Here is a 24,345-nt window from a genome sequence, read left to right as displayed (position 1 = left end):
CCACTTGTTTTTACATACTCACTGTGGATGTTCCGTCAAAGGCAGCAATTTTCATCCTTTTTCATATTTCTCTGTGTCATGCTAATGATTTTTCATTATTTAAAAAAAAAATTGAGAATGTGTAAGATTGGAAAAGAGTGGATTGAATGCTGACTCTATAAATGCTACAATAATCTTATCGCATCATCTTTCAATTAATTTTTTTCGGAGTACAACATGTTATTCTCTCTTCATTTTCTATTGTTAATTTCTTTCTTTGTTTACTTGAATTAAAGTATGTAGAACGTTTGTCTTCCTATTTTTCTCTATTTTGTGATGCGTAGAAAACAGGATTAAGAAGGGAAGATCGATCCGCCCCAACGGTAACCTATTTTTTTTCTATTATTCATATAGAACACATTATGTCAAGTTTTGACATTTTTAGATCTTGCTCTATTCTAAAAATAAAATGCTTGTAGAAAGCAGAGATAGGTCCACATGGAAGTTTGTTCCGCGTGGAACTATCTACCAAAGTATCTGTTTTACATCACATAAGTAGGTTGGAAATGGAGAATTTCAAAGTGAATTAGACACATTGCATGCCTTCACAGGTTTTATGGGATAGAGGTGAAATGATATCTACGTTTACCTGCTTGTTAATAGGCTTTTGCATGAATTAGAAACAATTTATAGGGGAAACATAGTTACACTTGTTTGGTTTTATATATACTGCATGACAAGTAGATTTTTAGTTTGGATTCGTTTGGGGAAATTATGCAAAGACGTTTTTTTAAGGTCTGTTTGATTTTGAATGAGGAGGGTTTACTGGATATCATAAGTTTTGCAAATATATATGAATGCTACTGCTTTTATTTCTATCTGAAGTAGCTTTTTAGATAAGAAGATACACAGTAGGTTTGAAATGCAAATACATCATAGGTTTAATGTTGAAGTTCAAATAACTCCAAACATAATTTGAATTTAGATCAGTCAAATGAAAACAAGTAAAACAGAAAATTTCATGAAATTGTGATGTAAAATAAATTACCGATAAGGTATTGAAATTCTGATTTCTTTTATGCTTTTCTCTGTCAACTCTCCGCTTTGCTCCTTTTGTGCAAGTTCAGAGCTTTCTGCATATGTCTTCAATAAACTTTTATCTGTCAAGTGTACAATATTTTTCAGCATGATTTTGCTGGTTTAAAGTAGGAAGTAGTGGAAGTCTATAGCATTTATTACCTGAATGAATTTAGTAAAGTGCAAAATACAATGGAAACAACTCCAGTTTACATACTGATCTGCAGATAATGATCACAACATTCCATTGATGCATTCCTATCTTGTTATTTGAAGTTGAATTACTTTCATTTAGGAATGATATATACACACACACAAGAGGGCTTCATATGTATTTCAAAACAGATAATTGTAGTAATATTGATAACTGAAGACTGGCAGACCATGTTTTAGATTTGATACACGAGACAAGGCTGTATAGATTCTATTCTGACAAGTAGAGTTCAATTAGTTTGCTGTGAAATCCCTTCACCCAAGGAAAATGGCCTGAATATGCATCCGAAATGCCTTGCGATGACTTGTGTACAGACATTCCTAAATAAAACAGCAGTGCTGACCTGGTGTGAATAACAACGTGTTTAAATCAGAAACTGTGTGGGGGGGGGCCAAATTTGATCCTATGAACAGGCCTGTGAAATCTCCACTATTTAGCGGAAATCCGCTATTTTCATTTTTAAGACCTATTTCAATTTCCGCTTTTTTCCTGTGTTCCATTTCCGTTTTTCTTAGTCAAAATTCCGCTATTTTATCCAAAACGGCTGGAAAACAAGTCTAGGTAAATGGATGCGAGCAGAATGTGTGTGTTGTGAATATACACGTTACGGGGCCTTGTATTTTGCCTTCGCAAAGTTTCGAATTTTTAGTATATGCTGCGGATCACACCGTGCACCGTTGCCGTTGTTGGCATACAAGCGCAAAGCAGCGGCTCAAATCGCGATATTTTGCGACTGGTAAATACGTCTGTAAGGATGATGACGTCATCCAAGATGGCAACTTACGTTGACCAACGAAAGGATCGAAGATGACGATGTTTCGATCATTATTTCAAAGGAATTAGCGGTAACTGCGGTCTAAGGTACGATATTTCTGAATTTTAAACATTTTTTTGTAAATATGGATGTGATTTCTTTTTCATAATGTGACATTTTATGTACAAAAAACGATCGCAGAGCTACCAAGTCTCACGCATTATGCGTGAGACTCAAGCATTTTGGACTCTTGTTCATCCCCTCAAATCTCTGTCTCACGCAACTATCACAGCCTTTCCCCATATATATTGTACACAATGTCTGTGATCTCACTCAGATTCATAGAAAATCTCAGGCATAGCTGGTCTTTGAACTTGGCATCTCTGCGATCGGAAAATCGGGTTTCCACTGTTAGATCTAACGTTACTGCTAAAATACGTTATCTGTACGTACGGGTCTCCAAGCTCTTCAGTCTATGTATTGATGAGTGAGCCAACGCAGTTCAGCGGAACAACCAAAATACAGAGACTGAAGCTTTTGGTCTAGAATACACCGTGAATCGTGATAGGCAAATGCAGCGGCATGGCGATAGTAAGATAAATTTTCAGATTTTTCCGCTATTTTTTTTGAAACCCCACTCACAGGCCTGTATGAAGTGATGATGCCATAAAGTGATATGACTTTTCAATCAAATTTGTCCTTTTTTTGGGGGGGGGGGAAGGGGATGCTAATAATTATATTGGATGGCTTTATTTCATTCCACTCATTATTCCACTCATCTGTGATTCGTGGAATATATGCCCAAACTCTTTCTATTTCTGGTATTCCATTCTGAGCCATAAACACTACAGCCAGCCTTGGACTTTGGACTACAGCCTTGGACTTTGATGGCTTTGCATTAATTGCAGCCATGGCATTATGGTAAAAATCCATGGTATATCCATAACACCTGAATGGGTTTGTCCCCTCAGAACACCAACTTGTGTTCTTAACACCATAATTCCAACAGTGAATACCTCCTTTCCCAAATTCCCATATACCAGTAGTTCCTCGTATTCACCCCCCCTGCCATTGTCTCTGTGTGATAAACTGGTAATCATCCTCCGATTTTCCATAAATTCCATATTATTGTCTTTCTCTATTTCTTGTGAAGAATAGTTTGAAAAAAAGGTTTAATTTGTCATTGGTTTTATTAAAGCCTTCCCCTTAATTTTCTGAACATCTTTACAATATCTCGCTGAATATGTTTCATAATTGAATTTTAATTTTGAAATCACATTATTTGGTTAGTTTGGACCTAATTTCATTTGTAAATATAATTTTGTACGTTTATGACAATTTCTTTATTCCTGCAGTGTCAAATTTTACTTGGAAATGTTAGTGGCTAGCATCAACTTCTTTGGAGTAAAAGTTATTTGTTTTCTAAGGAACTTTAACTTGGAATATAGTTCAATTCTTGTCAAATTTTCTTCTAGAGAAATAAGACTACAACGTTAAATGCCCTTTGAATTTATTCCAGCCTTTCAATCTAGGGGCCTTTTCACACGTGAATCTTGAATCATCTTTGTAATAATGATTGCCATTCGTCTTTAGAATCATCAGACTTTTACATGCTCACTCGAAAAACTGATTTGAATTCGAATTACCGAGCAAAGGCGGTATGTGTCCTTGGTGACTTTTCAATCAAAGCATCGCATCACAAATACAAATTCCGATGATTGCATGACAATTGTATTATCTATGGAAGTGTTTGAAAGGTCACTTAAGCTCCGCCCCCAAAAGATGTTTTGGAGGACAAGCAAATTCGTACCGTAATATGAGCAAAACTTACCTGGAATATCACCTCTGGAGTAGAAAATGAAATTGTGATTAGTGTTCGTGATTCTAATCATATTGTTGTTTGGTTTCACACAAGCTAAATATTCGTCATTAGCCTTATTTTTCACTGGAATCATAATTAAATTACAATTTTTTTTAAAACCATGTGAAAGGGTGGTAGGTCTCTGTCATCTCTCTTCATCTCCCAAATCTCTCTTTCTATTTTCTGTTTCTCCTTTTTGTAATCTTCAATTATCCATATATCTTTTTTTAAATCTATCCATTTGTTGCTGACATGCAGAAACCCTGCTGTAGGCTTCTCTATATCAACCACGTTTTAAACTTATCCCACTATGTCTTCTTATCCAGCAATTGATTCTGAGCAGAACAAACTCAAAATTATCTGTAATGAAGCCATTAATATTGAGTTGCTTCATTGGTTTTATCCCAAGATTATAATTTTGATTTAACTTGGGCTTAGTTTCGGATTTGACAAAATCGAATGCAATTTGGTGATTTATCCAACTCTAAAGTAGATTCTCACTGAAATTTTGGCTTAGGATAAAATTCTGAGACCAGATGCTTTTATTCAAACATTGATTCCAAGCGTGCATGTTTCATGATCCAAGGTTACTTTGCTTGTCACAAATAAAACCCTTTTCATGATATTTATAAAGAATATTATGAAGGAATGATCCTTTGTTAATGATAATTTTCAAATGCCTTCACATTCAAAATACAACAGAGGACAGTTGGAAAGGAAAAGGCAAACAATTTTGGACTGGATTTATATCTCAATTATGCACGATCGATTCAGATAGAATCAACCTTCTGCTGACGGAGAACAGTCACCCTTTGCCCGGTGATATAATTACTAGGAATTCTTAGTATTTCATACCTTCCTTCCTTCTTTCCATCTTTCTCCATTCCTTCATTCAGTTCAGCAATTCAACCACATCCTCTTTAGGTCGCAACCAGGGCAGAACGTCGAGAATATCCGCCTCTCTGCTCTCGGGTCTGTCCAAAAAGCGATCAAGTCGCCGCCGGAGTAGAGGGAGTCTTTTCCTCTCTTCAGTATCTTTTTGCAGTATCCAGGTGTGGGCGAATTAATGTCTGATCTCACGCCTTCAACCAGCAAGACTGTAGTTCTAGATCACAATGAGAAACTGTAGTGTCAAACCATTGTTCATATAGAGGGCCACACACCGGTTATTTTACTCTAGTGATAAATCCTTGGTGTCAATTCAACACCCATTGGTGTTGTTGCGACACCTTTGGTTGTTATTTTTGCACTCTTCAGTGTTATGTTCAAACTGTAGGGTGTAATCTTAACACCAGGGTGTGGTCCTCTAAGAACACCAACTGTTGTCGGTTGAAACACTCCAGTTTGTACACTGAATGAATGTTTCTGGAAGGAACAGATTAACATTATGTATTGACATGCTTAAGGACTGAAAATCTGTCAAAAGAGAAACAGCTTGTTTTTCACTTTAAAGAATTAGCTTTTTTATAGTGTTGTTGGAGAAACTGGATGACATAATCTGTTCTATTCCCCAGTTTTATAGGTCATGACAGTGTGAAATGGATGGATGGGGCATCAACTTTAAATTTTTATTTAAATATAGAGCACAAACTGAATTAAAATAGCATACTTTGAATTAATCCAGAAGATACACTGGTTCACTCTACTCAATATGGAAAGCTTGCAAGACTAGTATATCACTCTTTTGCAAAGTGAGCAAATTTCATCAAGTTTCAATATCAAGCATACATCACCCAGTTGCTTATCTGGTATAAAATGCAGTTCATTTAAAAACTATGCAAAAACAAATAATCTTGATTATTTATCATACTCCTCACCCTGCCTTACCATTTACCAAGTACAAAAAATATTTCATCAGAAAAGAAAAAATTATGGATTATACAAAGTATGATACAGGCTTTGGTCCCTGTACAGTTGGGCCTTGCCTAAAATCTAGGGCTTAGCACTAACTCTCCAAAAATTAACAACCATGTCAAAGCAAAATGGTAACCTGTTCCTAATTCACTGCAATTGCTAGGTTTAGACTGTCCAAAAAATCTTTCTGACGACCTTGCACAAATATTTGAGTTCATGCTTTGCTTCTATACCATACTATTAACATTTTGTGCACAGAAAACACAAGCACCTACCAAGATAACAATAATTTTTTTTAAACATAATTTTAAGTTTATGTTAATCATGTATTTGTTTTTCCATTTGTTCAAGTACTTACATTTAAAGAAACTATCTAAATGAAAGTACTCATAACAAATGAGTTCTGTTTCTTAGTTGTCTTTGCTTTACATTGCAAATTCTGTTACTTTATTTCTAATTTCTGTCACTCTTTTTCTAATTTCAGTCAACTTCTATCCATTCTTTTAAGTGTTGCTTCGAAAATGATTTATTTTCAGTGTAAGGGAGCCATGTCTGGCATATGGTCACTTCTTTACCAACCCTTCACTTTTGAACAATATTTTCTTTATTTACTTTAATTTTACTTTATTTTATTTCTAAGAAAGGTAAGTATCATGTGCATACAGAATATCGTAGAAATGATAGTTCAGATACTTTTGGGGGGTACATAATGATTTGTCAACAGGCATATGCAAGGAATAAAAAAAATTCAAGGTCATAACTGAAGAGAATATTTTCTTTTCTGAATCTTTCCTGAAACCAATGCTGCTGAGCTACACTTTGAGAACTGTGATATGTTTTATGTTGTGATTTAAAATTAAAACTATATTGAGCAAACAAATTAAGAAATTTCATGGTATTTGAAGTGTGTATATATTCTATTTTATTTCAAGGTATAATGCAGCTTAAATGTACAAGACATCGAAATCACTGTTTTGGTCATTGAAAACACCTCATTTGTCTTAGATAATTCTTTTGTTTCTTTTCTTTTTTGTTTCTGTTTACCAAAGGACCTATTCCCTTGAATGGTTTCCATGGTAACCATCAATTTGGGATGTATTTTTGTTGGAAATAGGTTGTGTTGTCCAACACTGGTTATTAACTCCTATATTACTGTGTAGTTTCATGGTTTGTTTATTGCGGGATGTAGAATAAATATTTTGTAAGACATAGAATATCGTAAAGTTGCTTGATGCCCTTCAGATAAGAGAATTTATAAGATACTCTGGTTTACAAGCATTCTTGAAGCTTTCCTGTCACTCAATTTTAGTACAGGATATTCCCTCTTCATTGATATCCTTCCAGATGTCTTCAACATTTCAAAGGGACGTTCATCCGATGCTGAGTTGGTTCTAATGAAAACATGAGAAAAACATATCCTGAAAAAAAAACAGAATTGAAATGATTTTACCTTTGTGTCAATTAAAACAAACAATTTGTTTTAAAATATGATGCATGCTTACATGTAAGTAAACTTATGGTTTTATAAAATTAACTCATCATACATGATTTATAATACATAACATATTTGATAAAGAAGAGCTTGCATTTGACATCACCAAATAAAAAAGAAACGAAAAAAAAAAAAAACATAATTCTGTTACCTTTAGATTGCTTTGTTTTTAAATCAAACTTTTATTGAGACAGTGTATATCAAAAACTCTCAATCTCCTACTTCTATAAGTGCTAATTTAATGTCAAGGTGGAATTTTCCTCAAACATTTTAAGGGAAGGAATTTTCTTGATAAAAGTATGAAATGTGTTATTATTTTCATTATCATCATCTCTATGAAGTACCCTCATTGGAACCTAAACCTTTTTGTTTTATTTTGTACAAAAACATGATATTAACATTTTAAGTTATTCTTTGTTTGTACGTCTTTGATTCTGAAGGTTTAATGTCTTTTTTTCCAGTGGTTCATTTTTCTATTATTTGTTTATGAAATGTATTTTATATATGTATGTAATTTTTTTTCTTCAAAATTATTGTTTAAATGAATCTCATATATTTTTATTGCTATTATCATTACAGTATTTGTTGACTTTTTTAATAGAAAAGTTGCACATACTTGAAATATATTGACAGATTTTTTCTGTATTCAAAATCAGTATTTCACATGGATTTTGATTAAGATTGATCCTTTATTTATGTGATTATCATATTCAATACCATTTCAAATTGCTTCCAAAAAGAATCATGAATATATATATCTCTTTCAAAGCTAAATATATGTATTCACTTTTGCATATCATTTATAATGATACATGTATCCCATCGCAATGGTATTAGGCATCCTTTACTGTACACTCACTGCTTGTATAAACCTGTTAGCTCCACATTAAGATTCACCATGAAAAATGGATTATAGAAAGATTACATTTTTTAGTGTTGCTGAATTTTAAGCTGATATGTTTGTTCATTTATGCCATTACCTTACAAACCACAGTTGCACACAGATTTATGAGCTTTTTATTTAGATTTGGAACAGTAATCACTTCTAGAGTTATCCCTTTCCAACTATGTTTTGCTAAGTAAATTGCAGTCACGGTTAGATTTTTTTTTCTTCTAATTTTCACCATTGAATTATTTGACTTTAGAGTGCAGTTCTCTGACCTCAATTTATATGTGATGAAAAGGGCTTCCAGGACCCCTTTACATAGAGTTGATCTAACTTTGCTATCAATGGTAACTACCATGTTAGCAGATCTAGGGCCTGTTGCAGAAAGAGTTGCAATCGATCGCAACTCTAAAATCATGCGCAAAAAAAAATCATGCATCAACAGTGCGCATTTGAGACTTGCGATTGATTATTTGACTTGCGTTTAAACGCAACTCTTTCTGCAACGGACCCCTGAGCAGCCAATCTAAATCAAGATATCCATGGTCATGTGGTTGCCATTATACAAAGTAATGATTGTTGTGAACATTTTATGCAACCAGGTCCCTGGTTGCGATTGATTACATCATGTCAAAAAAAAATTGATGGTGCCTGAATACTCTCATGCATTCATGATTGGGGATATTTTGATATCATTCTGGAAAAAAGGAGAAATTATACATATTTGTAGTTCTTTATGAGAGGCAAAGGAAACACTACCACATCTTCTGAAGTACATTTATTTAGTATGGTTTTGGAAGAAGTATGCCCTCTATTGTCAAGCATTTTAGTGGTGATAGAGTCAATTTAGATAGACATACATTTATACCTGAATATATAGTAGGCGTATAGTATAGTACATGAAAAAAAATACAAAGCAAATGATGTTATTTTCAATTTATAAGTTTCATATTTTTTCCTTATAACATTTAAAAAAACATCATAAAATCATTTCTTTTGCAAAGAATATTTAAATACTTCATACAATAAGCACTTTTAATCCTTGAATTCAAAATTATTTTTATATGATGATATGGCCTAGTAGTGGAAGTGAAATATGATGGAGATACACAGATGTTCTGCATTTAAATCTTTCCTTCAAAGCTCTAAAAATGCTTATATTTCACCTTGGAAAAAAATTCATAGAAATACATCCTGATCTCTTCCAGAATATTATTTCCATCTCATTCCAAAAATGCTAGAGAAAATAAAACGTTTGCCATTTTCTAAATTCATGGTGATTTAACGCAAGCATTGTTGTACAGTGCCAATCTACTTGTATCAAGGTGATAATTTCTATTCATGTCATTGACAACAGGAAAATATAAATTGAGGTAGGTTATTTGAAATTATGTCTTGTACAAATGATACAAATACTGTCGCAATGTCAGACAAATATTCCTCTTTGCCTGAGATTGGTAACCAGGTGTAGAAACACCAAGAAATCTGGACATGTGCTTGGAAACCATAAATCAACACTTTTTGAATCCGAGTATATAATTATGCTATTCGAAAGAAGAGTAAAAACCATTTACGTAATGTCTATTTCAATATTTTTGCGGCAGAACTTGTACAACTTCCTGTACCAGTCCAACGCCATCACCCACCTGAACCTGGCTGACACAGATTGTTCCCTGAATCACATCTTTGAAGCCCTTCACAAAGGATGTTTCCTCAGCCTTGTTCATCTTAACCTGTCAGGAACATTTGCTCACAGGTGAGAATCTTAATGGTGTTTGTGTTGTTAGTCACAACAAGTTATTTGTAAAAGTTACAACTTTACACACAACTTTATTAAAAAGGATTGAGTAACTTTGTGGAGATTTGCAAAAATCACTATTCATTCTTAAAGTCACTCCTAACTTGAAAACAGCTATATGAAACAGCCCATGGGTTCATTATTTTGTTTAGAACCAGGCCGCCATGACACCATGGCAAAGACGTCATCGCTCAGGTACTCTATACTCTTGATGATACTTTAGAAAATTGACAATATAGTGAGCATTTTAGCTTGTAAAGTCTTGTATATTTTCTGTATTGTTTAGCAAACATCATTCGGTAGTGCCAAGACAAGTGAAGAACTTCTTCACCGCAGCTAAAAGCCTCAAGACTATTAACATTTCCAGGAATAGATGCCCTCCAGCGCTAGTCAAGTGAGTTCATTTTCACTTGTTAATCCTTGGATTAATTACCTGTAAATTCGATTTGTTGATTTAATGTGATGGGATTGATATGATTTGATGCAATGAGATCTGGTGTGGTGTGGTATGGTGTGATGTGATGTGATGTAATGTAAGGTGGTGTGGTGTGATGTAATGTAAGGTAATGTGGTGTGGTGTAGTGAAATGTATTAAAGGTGATGTGGTATTGCATGGTGTGGTGTGGTGTGATGTAATGTAAGGTAATGTGGTGTGGTGTGACGTAATGTAAGGTGATGTGGTGTGGTGTGATGTAATGTAAGGTAATGTGGTGTGTGATGAAATATATAAAAAGTGATGTGGTATTGCATGGTGTGGTGTGATGTAATGTAAGGTGATGTGGTGTGGTGTGACGTAATGTAAGGTGATGTGGTGTGACGTAATGTAAGGTGATGTTGTGTGGTGTGATGTAATGTAAGGTAATGTGGTGTGTGATGAAATATATAAAAAGTGATGTGGTATTGCATGGTGTGGTGTGGTGTGATGTAATGTAAGGTGATGTGGTGTGATGTAATGTAAGGTGATGTGGTGTGGTGTGATGTAATGTAAGGTAATGTGGTGTGTGATGAAATATATAAAAAGTGATGTGGTATTGCATGGTGTGGTGTGGTGTGATGTAATGTAAGGTGATGTGGTGTGGTGTGATGTAATGTAAGGTAATGTGGTGTGGTGTGACGTAATGTAAGGTGATGTGGTGTGGTGTGATGTAATGTAAGGTAATGTGGTGTGTGATGAAATATATAAAAAGTGATGTGGTATTGCATGGTGTGGTGTGGTGTGATGTAATGTAAGGTGATGTGGTGTGGTGTGACGTAATGTTAGGTGATGTGGTGTGGTGTGACGTAATGTAAGGTGATGTGGTGTGGTGTGATGTAATGTAAGGTAATGTGGTGTGTGATGAAATATATAAAAAGTGATGTGGTATTGCATGGTGTGGTGTGGTGTGATGTGATGTAATGTAAGGTGATGTGGTGTGGTGTGATGTAATGTAAGGTGATGTGGTGTGGTGTGATGTAATGTAAGGTGATGTGGTGTGGTGTGATGTAATGTAAGGTGATGTTGTGTGGTGTGATGTAATGTAAGGTGATGTGGTGTGGTGTGACGTAATGTTAGGTGATGTGGTGTGGTGTGACGTAATGTAAGGTGATGTTGTGTGGTGTGATGTAATGTAAGGTGATGTTGTGTGGTGTGATGTAATGTAAGGTGATGTGGTGTGGTGTGATGTAATGTAAGGTGATGTGGTGTGGTGTGACGTAATGTTAGGTGATGTGGTGTGGTGTGACGTAATGTAAGGTGATGTGGTGTGGTGTGATGTAATGTAAGGTAATGTGGTGTGTGATGAAATATATAAAAAGTGATGTGGTATTGCATGGTGTGGTGTGGTGTGATGTGATGTAATGTAAGGTGATGTGGTGTGGTGTGATGTAATGTAAGGTGATGTGGTGTGGTGTGATGTAATGTAAGGTGATGTTGTGTGGTGTGATGTAATGTAAGGTGATGTGGTGTGGTGTGGTGTGACATAATGTAAGGTGATGTGGTGTGGCATGATGTGGTATGGTATGGTGTGATGTGGTGTGGTGTGAGGTGGTGTGATGTAATGTGAGGTGATGTTATGTGGTGTGGTGTGAGGTGATGATGTATGTGTAGTGTGATGTGAGGTGATGTAGTGTGATGTGGTGTGGCATGATGTGGTGTGGTGTGAGGAAATGTGATGTGTTGTGTAAGGTGATGTGATGTGTAGTGTGATGTGAGGTGATGTGGTGTGGTGTGGTTTGATACGATGCAATGCAACACTAAGTGATGTGATTGGTTTGATTTTTGGGGGTCTTAATGTATTAATATTCAGTCTTTGGTTACACTCAAATTCATATGCATTTCTTTATGTAAACGGTCCAAGGCCCCCATAAAAACATCACTAGTGTGCACCAATTAGAAGAGAGTCATGACACAGCTGTATTAGGAGCTCATTAGATAAAGATTTTGATGAACATGCTACTGAAAATATTTCCATTTTAAGACTATTATTGCTCCTCTTGTTGGTTTACTATTCTTAGCATAGGAAATATAGACTCTTTGCAACAGCCTCAGTGTTTGATATTATTGCTATTTATAGTAGCTTGATTTCTATATCTTTGTTAATTAGAACTAGCTCCCTAAGTATGAAAAATTGTTTTTCTCGATTAAAATCTTATCAAAGGTGACCTTTTTTGGGAGGGGGGGGAGGGTTGAGGTACATGTGGCATTCCCATCTAAGGGATGCTGTTTATAAACCTATACCATTTCAGAAGGTATATTTTATATTTATAAAACTTGTGTTCATATTTTTTTTTTCTTTCAGAGAGATCTTAGAAACCATTGGTTTCAATAAGGACTTGAATAGACTGGAGATTGATCTGAGCAGTAATGAGGTACCATTTCTAATCAATTTATACTTCATTGTTGTTCCCAGGGATGGCACTACATTAGTAACAAAATATCTATAAAAAAAAAAAGAAAAGAAGAAGGAAGAGGAAGGAAGAAGAAAGAAATGGGATGTGGGCCTGGGATGTGTCACTCTCTTAATACCCCAATTTAATTATGGTTTCACTTTCAGGTCAACTTGCCATCACCTATTCAATTCAATTCATTTATTTAACATCTATTAAAACATACAACTATGTTTACAAGTATAATATGATACAACAACAAAGGAGTAAAAGAATTAAAATCACAGTATAAGCAATAACAAATGGTAAAAATATATATAAAAGAATACCACAGCATTACCAATGGTAGTTTATAATATTCTGAGGGAAATTTCCCAGGTATTTTTAAATATTCTTTTGCCTAACTTGTTTCAGCAGAATTAAGTCCAGTATCTAAGTTTTGAATCTAGAATTTCACTTTTCTTCACATGCTGCATACTAAAGCAAAACTATTATTATCATTCTGATATATCCTTTTCCACATGTAAGCTTGGTCAAGAAGGGGCAGATGCCGTCAGCAGCTGTATCTCGATGCTCAACAATGTCACAACACTCAATCTCCGTGACAACGGCTTCAACGTTGCCATGGTATCATTGGTTGCCTGGATGGGACAGAACCATTCCTTGGAGTGCATTGACCTCAGTCAAAACATGAGTCCAAGCAGCAAGAAGTAAGCATAACCAATCAAAAGCTTTACAAACTTAAAGGAACACCTGGGGTGTTTCATCATCACTTAAAACTATTCTAAAAAAACAATCTGAGCTGCTTTTAGACCCTTGAAGTATATTCTATTCTTTTAAGGGCATTTCATCAAATTTTTAAATCAGAATTAATTCTGAAAATCAAGTTAGGTGGTGATCCAAACCACTATTTAGATCAGTGTTTCAAAATAACCAAAGTTCAACCATCAAGTCCTTTGCAGAAAAAAAGTTGATTTGAATAAACAGAGAAAAATCAAACAAGCATAATGCCGATTTTTTATTGTAAAGTTCAGCTTATTTTCACAAAAGAGTTTCTATGCACAACAGGTGTGATATTTAGGTAAGAGAGTCGATGATAACACTCAATATTCCTTTTATATTTTATTGTATGAAAGTACACGTTATTTCAATGTTTGCAGATTTTACATGATGGAAGCTGCTCTCTGTTCAATGATAGGATAGTAGGTTTCACTTTATACATATCAGGAAAAAATGGCCATGAGTCTTGAGGTGATTTTCCCGGAATTGCTCAAAAGAGCCCTGAAATAAAAAAAAAGTGCCCTGGAAAATCTCCACTCACGGCAATGTTAAAGCTTATCCAGTGTAGCAGATTTAGGCAGGAGGTTGTAAAAAAATGTAGCCCCCAAAATAAAACAAGTTGTTTTTGCCTGATACACATGTATTTATTATTCCATTTATTTGAATGTAGAGCCGATAGAGAGAAGGTAGTCGTTGCTCTGGAAGAAATGATCCAAAACCCAGACCTGGTGAGTTTATTACTGATTATTATCTTTAAAAATATCTAAAATATACATGTTTTTGATGTCAAAGAATGCTCTCTGCATTAATGATCTAACTACCCTTCGGAGGTACATTACAGAATTGAGAGCCGACTGTGACATGGAGATCATTTCATGAAAAAAATAATCAGCGATTTTTACTATTTTGTTCTGAGCCAATCAGATGAAATGATTTCGCTAGCTTATAACAAGTAGGCAGTGAAAATCACTGAATATTTATTACATGGTATACTCCCATGGGTAACGATAATAGGCTCGTTCTAATGATCTAATGATGATTCAATTTATTTATACTCTATACTCATGACTTGTTGCTTTTAATAATATTGCCTGTGATTTATTAGGAAAGGAAAGAAAGCATGTTTTACAGAATGTTACTAACAGGATGCTAAAATGTTGGTCAACAACAATGAATGGTACAGTGTTAGCATGCATCAAGTGTGTTGAATTAATTCTAGGTGTACTATCAAGTTTAGTGGATTACATGTACGTGGCACTCTCCTTTATGTTTTTTAATTTATGCAAGTCACAACCCTGCTTACAGAATATCAAGCTCTTGATAGATGTATGAGGATACTTTTTTTTAGAGAGAGCATTAAACGGTTGTTACTTATATATTCTGAGTGATTTTTTTTATTTGTGCATGTGGGCCATGAAAATTGATTTTGTGTGCTGTGGTTTGTTTTTGTCCGCTCTTTTATTCTTTGCTGTCTGGTCTGTACTTGGTCATGGTAGCCTCTGCACACCATCCTCCTGGCTGGCAACAGGTTCCGTCTGGAGACGCAGCAATTGATCAATGCTTTAGGCAGTAACACCACTCTGCTCTCAGTCGATCTCAGGTAATACTGTCCTTCCAGTGGTTGATATCCTCAAGTTCTACAAGAAGTTGGTCTACTTCTTAACTAATCTTCTACCACATGGGTTTAAACCCATTGGCCCGTATTCTGAAGTCGGATTTAACTTAGACCATGGTCTAACTCTGTGCTAAAATTATGGGGAGCAAAATATGGAAAAATTCTGTTTATATTGTATATTTCTTATGTTTACTATCTTGTTTCCTTTTGCTTTCATATTGGAGAAAAATACCTCAAAATACTTCAATATCATTTCCAAAGAATTATGAACAATTTAGGTGTCATATGATTTAATAAATAAGATGTGTCCTGTTAGGAATCTGTGCCCCAATTGGCTCCATAGTTTAACCACAACTTCTAATCAGGGTTTAATTTAAACCCGAGTTCACAATACAGGCCACTTGTCTACTATCAATTTGGACTAATTGCTGTTTAATCTGCCCTACACTTGGTCTAATAACCTCTTTCTTGGTCTTAATTCTCCTTTGGTCTAATGCCCAGCTGGTCTAATTTCCACTTTTTTGACTTATTCTTCTTGACTTTGTCAAATGAAAAATCTAATGTAGGTTCATAAACAGTTAATTGAACCATTTAGGATAAGTTGTGTTTAGACAAATGGGTATAGTCTAATGGAAGTTAATCAATATGGCTGATGGGTGATTTCAAGTCTGGTGTTGGTGTTGGAATTTGGATTGCTTTCCCTAGCTCCAAAACCTATTCTGAGTTTGCAAAACTGATCCAGACCACACAATTGACATCTCAACAACTAGTGAGTCACTTTTCAGGATCATCTTCATTTTATGTTTGGTGTTATACTCATGTTTAAATTGACCTAACACCAACACCAAAAGGTCAACACTGAACTTGAAATCACCCAATGTGTTAGATGGTAAATATAACAAATGGTTGATAAACAATCTGGCTGTAGACAAATTAGGATGAGACCAAACTAAAAGTAGATAAAGCAGTTGTAGACCAATCAGCAATTTACCCTTCCCTCTGTGAAAGGATAGTTACCCTGGCATAAGCCAAAACGGTCATTTGGGATTAAATTATCAAAATTGGCTAATCTAAGAGAATAACTTGTCTGCTGTCTTCTTTGATAACCTAATTAAGGTTTTAAATCTGGTTTTAGTCCCTAATCATCACTTTTATTGGATTTAAGCTCTCGCAGATCTTTCTCTTACCCCCCCCTGCCATTTCATTCTCTTAATTGCATCCTCCTTCAACCCATACCTCCTCCGATTCTTATGCACCTAGGAATTTATGGATATTGTGAATCACTAAAATGATCAGAAATTAACTTTTGTTTTACTGTGAGTCACATAACGTGCACAAATAAGTATATGTATGGGACTACACGCAAATGTTGCGCTTAATTTTTCGTGTTTTGGGGGTCATATTATGAATGTTTGCACATCGCAGAGCAACCCAATGCAGTGGTCCTTGCAACTATAACAATCTTGCGAAAACTGACATGAAAAGAAATTTAAAGGTCAAAGTAAAATTATTTGCCAAAGAATATACTTGCCTCTTATCTGTTCATAATGGATGTGGATTTCTTCATCTTCCTCTTCCAGTGGCAATGAAATGAAAGACATTGGGGCGCGACTGCTTGCCAAAGCCCTTCAGATCAACAACAAGCTCCAGACAGTGGTCATTGACAACAACAACATTGGCCTACAAGGTTTCCAGGACCTTGCTCAAGCCTTGGAGAGGTAAGCACTGTTCACTCTAAAATCAGGCGGAGTGTTCCTTGAAGCATCATGGTCAGTGATCTTCACTGACAATTTTGTTCTGAGCCAATCAGATGCAAAGATTTCAGTAAGTTATAATAGCTGTCTGTGAAAAACACCCACCATTTGTTCCACAAAGTGCTTACCTGATGCATGTTTTGTAATCAGATTTGAATCCTTCTTTGTTCTAGGCCAAGTGAATAAACAAGAAGTCCAGGGGAGCATTTCATGAAACAACTACTGTTCTAAGCTATTGAAATACTGCAAACTGATTTGCTGAGAGAAAAAACTGTTAACTGAATAATTACTAACAAGATGATTTGTGAAACATTACCCAGGCCCTTTTGTAGCAGATTTGTGCAAAATTCAGTTATTCTTTGTTCAAATATTCTTGAAATTATCTTTGGTAAAACTTCTCATAAAAGTTTTGTGCTTGAATTATAGAGTATTAATGTTTCCGAATGATATTGCTTGTATGTATGTGATTGATACATTGGTATATCAAGCATTTAGGGACATTATTAACATGTGACTTCCAATCTGTACAACTACAATCTTACGTTAGCTGGACAGGTCATGTAATTAACATTCATGAGGGTCACCTAAGAGACAAGCCTCACTAATTACAACTGTGTCAGTCAGTTACCAAAATGAAAATTTGACATGTTACAGGAACTTAACCTTGAAGAGGATGCCATTTCTGGCCTTATTTAAAAGAAAATTACTAGGGGAGAATGTGGGTATTTCACTAGTTAAAAGAACAGGTTCTAGTTATTCATATAGAGTACCAAAGTGATGACATCACAGTTTTTTTTTGCATTTCAGTGTTTTTATACCTTATTCTGGTAGAGCATGATGAAAAACCACCACTCTCAAAATTTGGTGAGAATCGGTCCATGGGGGCCTGAGATATGACCTCAAGAAATCATAATTAGCCCCATTGAAGTCAATGTATTCATGAGGTCATATCCAAGGTCCCAATTGAACAATGCCCACCAAATTTGGGTTGTGGCGGTTTTTCACCATGGTCTACCAAAATATGGTATAAAAAATGCTGAAATGCAAAAACTGAAAAATAATGACGTCACACTTCGGTACTCTATAGGGTAAGGATTGAATTCTGACCCTGATCTTGTTGATGATTAATTGTGCTTTGACAAACTTGTGTCCTGTGCATCAATTGCAGTAGAGATCTGAAGTCCATTATAAGAGTGAAAAGATATCTCTATATATTACTAGTTCTTGAAAATAACTTCAGATTTGTATTCCTCAAAATGTATGTTTATAAAAGAATAGATAATTATCATAATAATGACAATAACTATAATAATAATATTTTTTCCCCAGGGGAGCCACTTAAGTTATTATTTAAGAATTGTTCCGAAACTGTTCTCCTAGCATGCCCTTAACACGATTCTGTTATTACCCGGGCTTTAACTTGGCTGCATATGCTGTCAATCTTTAAATGAAACTGCATGAAATAAACTATAAATGTTTCCATGGCACAGGAACTACACCTTGAAGAGGATGCCGATCCCAACCACGGATATGATGGCAGCCATGCAGAAGAACCACGAGAAGCATGAGAAGACGGAAGCAGCCATCCAGAAGATCCAGGAATGTCTCCAGAGGAACCACAGTCCAAGGAAGTTCTCCAACAAACAAGCGTTCCTCTTACAAAGGGGTTTCCTCTATACAACAGCTCACCAGGTATTAAAACGGGACAGAATGTGCTTCTCTTTTTGCCCTTGAGATGGATTACCATCGTTAAAACTAAACTATTGCAGCAAATTATCAATGATAATTGTATCCATATTATTGCAAATGCAGATCAGGGGCCCGTTTCATGAAGGACTTGCAACTGTTGTAACTTTGTCATTATCGCAACTACCATGGTAACCTTGATTATGGTTGGCTGCTGAACCCTATTACCATGGTAGTTTGCCACAATGGCAAATTTACAACAGTTGCAAGTCCTATATGAAATGGGCCCCTGGTATTGAAACTTTGAATATGAGCTTTTGTGTAGAAGTCATCTGCATTTCATTTAAAATTTAAAAAAGTTTGTATAACCAAAATGATGTTCTCTTGCAGATGGTTGACAAGTTGGTTGTCCACATAGAAGACATGGCTACAGAACTGACCCAGAAATCAGATGCAGATCTGCAAGAGAAGATCAGCACAGCCAGAGGTCTCATCGATGATGCCAACAACTCTAAAAAGGTAGGCCTTGATGTACACGTAGTCTTGGAACTTAGCTACATCCCCTGCAATCCGAATTCAAATGGATTCTTGTTAACGTGACATGCCACTTCAACACCAATGATAAGTCACTGGGAAGGTTCTCTTTAAACAGTAATTTGGTCTTCAAAATGTAAAAAATAGAAAATTACCCATAGCTACTCTGAAAAAGTAATTCATATATATATTTTCAAGGATTATATTCAGTTTCAGAAAGCATTGCTAGAGCTCATGCAAATGATACTGAAGTATTAATATTGCTTTCTGTGTCTTGTTTCATAAAACCCATTATCCAAAGCACATGACAAACTACTGTTGAAGGCTAATGAAATGGGGTCATTTGATTGGCTCAGGGTGAATTAAGTATGTAATGTGTGATGAAGTAGCGTCTTGGGGGCCATTACACAAGGCCTTTCGATTAAACATAATGATCTCATGCTCTGAAGATAAAAATTGGTCTACGGGTCAGCATTTATTAATAATTTCATTCTGATGCAACTGTTACACTTACAAATTTTGTTTGTATTGAAAAATAGTCCTCTTGAAGAGAATTGCTTTCTTGATTGATAATCGCCATTACTGATAACCCCCCCCCAAAAAAAAAAATGAATAAAACAAAAAAATAAATGAATGAATGAAGGAAGGAAGAAAGAAAGAAATAATTTAAATAAATAAATAAATAAAATGAAACAACAAAACAACAATCGACACAAAATGAAAAGTGTATCCCCAAAATTTGAACTGCCCTTTAAATAGTCCATCAATATTGAAACTGGGGTGAACTTGATGTCAATATCTTGGCAAGTTTCCTGTGATTTTCACTGATGCATACAGAAATGAATCCACCAAGGCTCATCTGTTGGTAAAATGGTTCATTCATAAACAGTCACTTTGTTGTAGCAACTATCTTTTTGAAAATATATATTTGACTGGATTTATTGAATTTGGAGCCATTTTTGAAGGTGAGAGTAGTGTGAGAGCCAAGTTTTTCATTTTGATAGTACAGTAAACAGAGGGTTTAATGCTCACATTTTTTAAGGAATGGAATTGGTTGAAGTTATTCTTATTCAAATATGGAGTATACACTCCTATATTTTTTTTAGTTATGTTATCATATTGTGACTTTTCGATGTCGGTCTACTTGCACCTTATTCCTGAAATGTTTAGTGTCCATTCTTGGAAAAATTTGATGTTCAAATTATTTTAAAATCATTGCAACTTCTTTTATGAAGTTGGAAGGTTTTAGTTGGTATAATTTGATTGTATCTGTATACAAAGTTGTATTGAAATCATTTTGGCTTCTAGTTCCTTTTCTTGGTGATGGCAATGGGCTACAAAACAGTAAAACACGTTCAAGACATTGTTAAAAGATACTGAACTCCTAGCTGTTGATCGGCTGAAGGCAGCTTTTTATGGAAATTTTGCCTCTGTTTTCAGAACTAGTTTTATGAAACAAGCACCAGGGGGATTCTGTAAAAAAAAATCATCAGAATAGTCTAATGGCTGCTAGAATTCCTCCATTAGGAATATCTTTATTGACTGCAGTTTCTGAGTCTCAGATTTGACCTTACATAATTATGATTCCTGTTTGCATTCCTTTGATCCCAGATATATGACGTCCTCCAGAACGTAGTTGGACGATCAGATGACGAGGATTTGACTGAGAAACTAAGAGAGATTGCTTGCCTTATAGAATCAGAAATGGAAGCACGCCTAGAGGTAAGATTGATGTGTGCATTGTTTGAAAATACACATTTGAATTGATCTATGCCATTTAATTTTCAAAGTCTTTACCACATTATTGTTTCTGTGCATACTAGATTCAGTCACTGTTCTATGTATTGCCGTACACATTCTCCCCTCCCTGGGTAGTATGCATCTAGTTGCCCAAGCACATACATTCTCAGCAAACAAATCAATTTTTGGAAGTTCCCATTGATCTTGTCTTCTTGAAATTCTGGTCTTATCTCCAAGGTTCTTACAATGTCATAATTTTTCTTGTGACTGAATTCACAGTTGCATGTTCTCCACTCCCTGGGGAACATTCCTATAGATTGTCTTTGCATGCACATTTTTGTTGACACAAACTTGTTTTACGAAGCTCCTATTTGTTATGCTGTGAATGAGCACATGATTCCCATTCGGTTCCATAATTGAATTGCAAATTCTCCACTCCCTGGGGAGTATTCGTTACCATATTGCTTATACATACATATCTTGTATATGGTAGACACAAGTCCATTCGTGTGAGCCTCTCTTGAGCCTGCTGTGAATGAGAGCCTGATTGAATTCCATTTCAATATATTGCATTGTCAATTCTCCACTCCTTGGGGAGTATTGTTAACCCATTGTCTCCACATGCAAAACTTGTTGACACAAACCTGTTCTGCTGTGAATGACAGCAAGATATTCTGGTGTGCCCCCCTCTATGTGTGACTCATTGGCATGATTAGTAAGACTGTATGACTAGATGTGTTCTGTGTATAAAGCTCACAGTCGTTTCTGTTCCCAGTACTGGTATGTTGTATTTGGATTCTTAAGAAGGATTTACTCCATAAAGTAAGTTTTACTGTTATCTTCTTATTTTTTAAATTAAATAATAATTAAATGTTCTCTGAAAGGTTCATTGCCTTTGTAGTTTGTAACTTGTTCACTGATTTACGTCATTATATTATGTAGATTCAAAGTAATCAGTTGAGTGAAATGTTCTAATTTGAATAATATCTTGTTTAGATCCATTTAGTGGCAGTCATAATTCATTTTCTTTTCATTCCTAGAAAATGATTGTTTGCTTTTATGTAGTTCTGTGTGCTGTTTCTTCTAAATTTAGTTACATTTCTTTAGTGTTAATGAATTTGTGTAGTTTTCTATGAATTATTTTTCAAAATAGTTGTTTTGCATGTAATGCTATTCTTCTTTATTCCATACTTCCAAGAAAGACATTTTTGCATGATTCAAGTTTGAGAGATTTTGAAACTGATATATAAGTAGACTTTGCTCTACTGACTATTCCAATTAGATCCAAACACACAGCTTTTAAGAACACATGGACTCTGCAACTTAAAGCGAATATGAATACTTCTATATTGAACATTGTTAGCTTGAATCCTGAACAGTTCCTGATTCCTTACATTTACTCTTAGTCCCTTTGGTAATTGTTACTTTTACTTTTGTACAGGTCAATCCAACATTGAATGATGAAAATAGCAAAGAAATTAGATTTTTAATGGAAATAGTAGAGGTGATTCTAGCATGACATTGTCGATTGAATGTCATATGTTAATTCATAGAAAATGTCCATGAACTTTGTTGCCTCGTCATAAAGAAACTTGTATGTTTACTTTCGGCACCTGCTGTGCACAATGGTTAGATCCATGTGAAATAGAGAGAGAGAGCGAGATGAGTGTGTTTGAGATTGACATGCCTTGCTACGTGGTTTAATTAAAACAGGAAGTATCGGAGAGGTGGAATGAGTAACGGTGTGATAGATCAGAAGGAATTCACCTCAAGACAGCCCCCAGACTTTTGGGATTTATCTTTAAAGGGATAGAATACCCAGAGGATTCTTCCCCTTTTCAGCGATTTTGTCCACATAGCCTCTAGATCCACGGATGAGATGTGCCGGAGTGATATTAAATTCATTCCGTTAAAAAATCCTAGTCTTTAAAGGGATGGTCTGGGTTAAAAATATTTATTTCTAAATTGAATAGAGTAAAATTCACAGAGCAAAATGCTGAAAATTTCATCAAAATGGGATAACAAATTACAAAGTTATTGAATTTTTAATTTTATCAATATTTTGTGAAAACATTGTCATGAATATTCATTAGGTGGGCTGATGATGTCATATCCTCACTTTCCATTTTCTTATGTTATTACATGAAATCATAATTGTTTCATTTTTGTCATACATGTGTAAACAAATTTCATCAACAAATGTTGATGAAATTCTTACCAGAAAGGCTTTGTCTGCAAGCAATGAACAGGGTTGCACCAATCATGTAAAGAGAACACATGGGAGATTGACTGATTAAGCTATTTCACACATTTTCCATTGATCCCAGCCCTCACTGTATATGCAGGTAAATCTCCAACAGAAAAAAATATATACAAAATCTGATGGAGAAACAAGAAAGTGATGAAGTGATGGTTTGGTTAATTTCGTCAGTTTCATGAAACCCTGATATTTCTTAATTTGAACTGCATGTGAATAGTTATAGTCCCTTTTGCTTATAATTTAATTTAATTTGATATAATGGTATGATCAGGCCAGCTCATTTTCCATATAATGTTCATGTAAATAAATATTTTAACTTTTTCTACATGTTAATGAGAGTCCTGAATCACTAACATGTAAAATAAACTGATTCAACTCACGGAGCAATAAATTATTGAGTTTGGAAATTAAATAGAATAGATTTAGATAAAATGCATGTCATTATTTGTGACCTATAACCTTTGACCTAGTGTGTTGACTGTCTATGAGACATTGGTTGTTGACCTGACCTCCATCATGAGTATCTGCACAGCTGGACACTATTTTTATGCTTGCTGTCATACATAATGCATTATGGAGGATTGACATGTTGACTTGGGTGCAGGGGCATAATTCTATACAAATTTAGCCAAAGACCCACTGATGTGTTGTTGGAGCCTTTTTTGTTTTCTGAAAGAATCAAGTATATTTTGGACATTTTTTTGATATTCTGAAACTTTAAAAAAAAAAATCTTTTGTTGCCCATTGGAATTTTAATCAGTCTACACATCTTACCTACTTTAACAAAATGAACTCTATAATATTTCTATTTTCCGCTTTTTAAAATATATATATTTTTTTGCTTTCCAAATGTATTGGGACTCGGTAGTATGATTATGATGATGATGATGTTAATAACATTAATAAATTGTCAATGATACCATTGTTTTTATACAATAATTTTCTTTTCAAATATGCGACACCCAGTGCAATATTTTAACTCTTAGGCGGTTATATTTTAAAATTATTATTGATCTTCTGGGAATAAATTCTTACGGAAACCACAAAACAATGGTTGTTCATAACAGAATTTGATATTCAATCTTAGCCATTGACACATTAGATCTTTGTGTACTAATTATTTGCTCTAGATGTCTGGCAAATGGTCGATACCTTGTTTCACAATGCCTAGGTTATTTGTGCCAAATTGGCACCAG

At 34.9% G+C, this 24,345-nt stretch overlaps 1 protein-coding gene across 4 annotated transcripts in view; it reads left to right on the top strand.

Moving 5' to 3' along the window:
• The window catches only part of LOC121408003 (F-actin-uncapping protein LRRC16A-like), a 97,190-nt gene that overhangs the window by 45,937 nt on the left and 26,908 nt on the right, over positions 1-24,345 (top strand). For 2 of the 4 annotated variants that reach the window (XM_041599302.1, XM_041599299.1), the window contains 10 exons: positions 9,722-9,873; positions 10,202-10,309; positions 12,693-12,762; positions 13,309-13,490; positions 14,231-14,288; positions 15,057-15,160; positions 16,756-16,893; positions 18,420-18,621; positions 19,006-19,134; positions 20,761-20,871. In XM_041599302.1, coding sequence (XP_041455236.1) covers positions 9,722-9,873; positions 10,202-10,309; positions 12,693-12,762; positions 13,309-13,490; positions 14,231-14,288; positions 15,057-15,160; positions 16,756-16,893; positions 18,420-18,621; positions 19,006-19,134; positions 20,761-20,871 — 1,254 coding nt within the window. Of the gene's footprint in view, positions 1-323; positions 363-4,781; positions 4,938-9,721; positions 9,874-10,201; positions 10,310-12,692; positions 12,763-13,308; positions 13,491-14,230; positions 14,289-15,056; positions 15,161-16,755; positions 16,894-18,419; positions 18,622-19,005; positions 19,135-20,760; positions 20,872-24,345 lie in introns of all 4 variants that reach the window. The other 2 variants (XM_041599298.1, XM_041599301.1) reach the window with 2 other exon arrangements.

This window comes from Lytechinus variegatus, chromosome 2, assembly GCF_018143015.1.
Source record: "Lytechinus variegatus isolate NC3 chromosome 2, Lvar_3.0, whole genome shotgun sequence".
NCBI lineage: Eukaryota > Metazoa > Echinodermata > Echinoidea > Temnopleuroida > Toxopneustidae > Lytechinus > Lytechinus variegatus.
This window is presented reverse-complemented; position numbering and strand designations above follow the sequence as displayed.